The sequence below is a fragment of the Condylostylus longicornis genome, unplaced genomic scaffold (assembly GCF_029603195.1).
Source record: "Condylostylus longicornis isolate FDR11 unplaced genomic scaffold, ASM2960319v2 ptg000157l, whole genome shotgun sequence".
Taxonomy (NCBI): Eukaryota; Metazoa; Arthropoda; class Insecta; order Diptera; family Dolichopodidae; genus Condylostylus; species Condylostylus longicornis.
Genome location: NW_026578125.1, coordinates 31,973 through 35,844, shown reverse-complemented (window position 1 = coordinate 35,844; position 3,872 = coordinate 31,973). Strand labels below are relative to the sequence as shown.

The 3,872-nt window shown below is 29.8% G+C and overlaps 1 protein-coding gene across 1 annotated transcript; it reads right to left on the bottom strand.

The window, feature by feature from the left end:
• Positions 1-1,732: 1,732 nt before the first annotated feature.
• Positions 1,733-3,652, bottom strand: LOC129616009 (uncharacterized). The gene has a single exon (XM_055531429.1). The coding sequence runs from the start codon at positions 3,650-3,652 to the stop codon at positions 1,733-1,735; it is 1,920 nt and encodes a 639-aa protein (XP_055387404.1).
• Between the last annotated feature and the right edge of the window lie 220 nt (positions 3,653-3,872).

The window sequence follows — 3,872 nt, the reverse complement described above, 5'->3', positions numbered from 1 at the left end:
CACCAACGAACGCTTTACCTCTTGCATTGAATTATGAGACTTCGTCACAGCAAAGATCTCATATATACCATTCCATTTTCATTAATATCTCGATTTTGCCAAAAATCGACTTATCGGGTTTTGGAAAATTTCCACGGATATTCTTTGTATACTTTTTTTATATCCAAACGGAAAAGAACTATAATTTTCAAAAAATTTCCGTTTTTCTGACACTTGCCTGTATGTTTTTATTTGTGGAGCTGTTATAACGTTGTGTTGATTATTTCTTACGAAATTTGAAGTTATAATTTTGACACCTTCCTTATCATTATTTAAAACAAGATCTTTAATTTTTTCAAAGTTAATAATTTCAGAATTTTCGTAAGTCATTTTTATTCCTTTAACTTTACATGTTGCTACCTGACTTTGACTTTTTGTTGAATACACTGCGTACTCGTAATTTTTTGGTCCTCCAGAAGCAAATTCAGTTATAAAACTACCATCGCCATATGACGTGAGCTCATCTGTCATGTCCCCGATGAAGTTACCTAACGGTGGTTCGTATTCACCTTCTTTTGAAATAAATATAATAGAATCAGTATCGTAATACAACACTCGGTTTTCCAGCTTTTCTAAATAACTATAGAGCTTCAATCGTGCTTGTGCAGTGGTGTAGCTTGCTACGCATACATTTACAGTTTTCAATGGTTTTATTTCATCATGCTTAAACTTCCAATTAACAACCAAAGTCTCATCGTTTATAATCAATATATGATGAACTTCCTTGTTTGGATCAGTCATTAGTGTATAAAATACATGTTTTAAAGCTTTTTTTTTTATTGAGAAAGAAAAATCAAGTTCAAGAATAAGAACTTAGGTGTGGTATGTTAAGATTAATTTTTATTTTTCTAATAAAAATGAAATACAAATAAAATGACACGATTTATGTAAATTTGTCTACTGGTGCAAATAATATTTCAGAAGAAAAATTAAATTGTACAATGTAAATTTCCAATTCAATCAAGGAAGTCGAGATCTGCAAAATGTATAAAATACTATTGCAAATAAATTATTAATAGAGTTCTTACTACTTTGTGTGATGCAAATTATATACATTAAATAAATAATAAAAATAAAACAAAATTTACAATATATCATTTTTATTTATTAAGTTATTTTTTTATTTCAAAATAGACATTTTATATTCTTTGTATACTTTTTTTATATCCAGACGGAAAAGAACTATAATTTTCAAAAAATTTCCGTTTTTCTGACACTTGCCTGTATGTTTTTATTTGTGGAGCTGTTATAACGTTGTGTTGATTATTTCTTACGAAATTTGAAGTTATAATTTTGACACCTTCCTTATCATTATTTAAAACAAGATCTTTAATTTTTTCAAAGTTAATAATTTCAGAATTTTCGTAAGTCATTTTTATTCCTTTAACTTTACATGTTGCTACCTGACTTTGACTTTTTGTTGAATACACTGCGTACCCGTAATTTTTTGGTCCTCCAGAAGCAAATTCAGTTATAAAACTACCATCGCCATATGACGTGAGCTCATCTGTCATGTCCCCGATGAAGTTACCTAACGGTGGTTCGTATTCACCTTCTTTTGAAATAAATATAATAGAATCAGTATCGTAATACAACACTCGGTTTTCCAGCTTTTCTAAATAACTATAGAGCTTCAATCGTGCTTGTGCAGTGGTGTAGCTTGCTACGCATACATTTACAGTTTTCAATGGTTTTATTCATCATGCTTAAACTTCCAATTAACAACCAAAGTCTCATCGTTTATAATCAATATATGATGAACTTCCTTGTTTGGATCAGTCATTAGTGTATAAAAATTAGCTGGAGTCTTAATTATTTCTGTCTGTGTTTGGTTTTCTTTTTGTCCAAATTTACCCCAAAATGAATTTAATATATGTTTTGCAACTGATCTTTTTCCAGGATTTGCACATATTTTATTTTCGTCTAATTTTATGTTTTCCCTTTCGAAGAAGTCTTCTATGTATTGCTGTTTCAATTCTTTATTAACACACGTTTTAGGCCAGTCTGATGATTCTTGTTTTATTTTTAAAAATTTATCCATTATATCAGTAAATAACCCAGGTTTAGATGAAGTTTTATCATATTGTTGGACTGAATATTTCCAAATCTCGTGAATTTCTATTATTTTGTATCCCTTTGTTAAAGCTTTCACCACTTCATCTATAACCCAAGTACCATTCAATGTCCTTTTGTTGTCAGCATGTGTACAATCGTCCATATTTTTTTCTTCACTACATGTAAAGCAAAGAGTAAAGATTAGTTTATTGTTTTGTTTTATTGGAAGTACTGGGATAAATAAGTCTGTTGGAGGAAGAATGGAGCACTTTATTAATCCGTCTGTAGTTTTCAAATTTTGTTTCATGCATTCATCGTTTCCAACAATAATCTCTGGGTGTCCGATGGGAAATTTACCATATTTACAAACATAAGGATAAAGAGAACAAACGTCAATATATTTAATTTTTTCATTTTCCATAGCTTTGTAGTAAGTAACTATATTTTCAGTTCGTCCACCAAAGAAAGAGTCCCGAGGATCAAGTGGAAGATTTATTAAAATAGGATGATCGTTTAAATAAAATATATCTGGGTTATCAATCAATTGTTCTCTAAATTCGCACTCCCATTTTTCAATGACTTCATAAACAAATAAACGCAGTCGGGCTGACTTTGAAATTGTAGCTTCATATCTTGAATTTAGCGTGTCTGTTGCGTTTTTTTCTAATGGTTCGTCATGCCTGTAAGAAAAACACTTTGGATGTCCATGATAGTAGCATCCATGAAATTCAAAAACTTGATTGGTCTCTTCACAAAATCCATCTACTTTTAAATTATTTATGATAGCTTCTTTTTGTTTACCGGCATGTTGGATATTAATTTTTCGCTGGTCTTCTTCCCAAATTAACCATTGTAAAGCTATTTTTGATTGGATATCTGTAAATCTATATCCATTTTTTGGTATTAGTCCTATTGTTTCAGCTTTAAGAAAGTTCCGTCGAAAAATCAAATTGCAAGTTGATGCAATGGTTGTAGCCTCAGTAAACGGACATACATTGTTATCTTTTAGTATAATATTTCTAAACTTTAAACAAGCTTTCGTTAAAATAATTACGTCGTTTTTACAGTATTCTACAATCTCCTTTCGCATGTTAAATTCGGTATTTTTATTTTCATCGTACCATTTAAAGAAAATTAATCGTTCTGGTTTTGACATTAAGTTTGGATTGTAGTATTCATGTGGTGGTAATGGTCCAGCGTATTCTTTGTTTTTTTCTGTATTGAATAAGTGAGGAAAATATCCTTTCTTTAAATTAACAAAATTATCTATGTTAGGTTTTTGTTTGTTAACTGTAATGTAGCAAACATGATTTTGTTCTACTTGTTTTAGGCAATTCTTGCATACTTTTGTGTTGCATTTATGTGTTCCATATTTAGTAGAATAATTCTTAAAGCATGTTAAGCATTTACGCAAATTTATACAAATATTTTTAGTTACATGATTTTCAAAACATCTTAAACCTTTAAATGTCCGTTTACATGTTAAACAGGATATATTTTCAATAACGTTTTTGCAAGCAGGTGATTGCTGACAACATTTACAGCGTCCTCCACACATATGTCTATCTATAGTGTTATATCCGATATTACATTTTTCACAATACAAAGTTCTACAAAAAGCTGAGGTAAGAGAGGTAATGACGTTGTAATGCCTATTATAATAAAGAAGATTTATTCGTTTGCCCTCAGTTTTTCCTTCAAATATTATATTTTTGTTGTTGCTATAGTCATAAACCACTATGTTGTATTTATCACCAAAGTAATCTTGAATTTTCTTC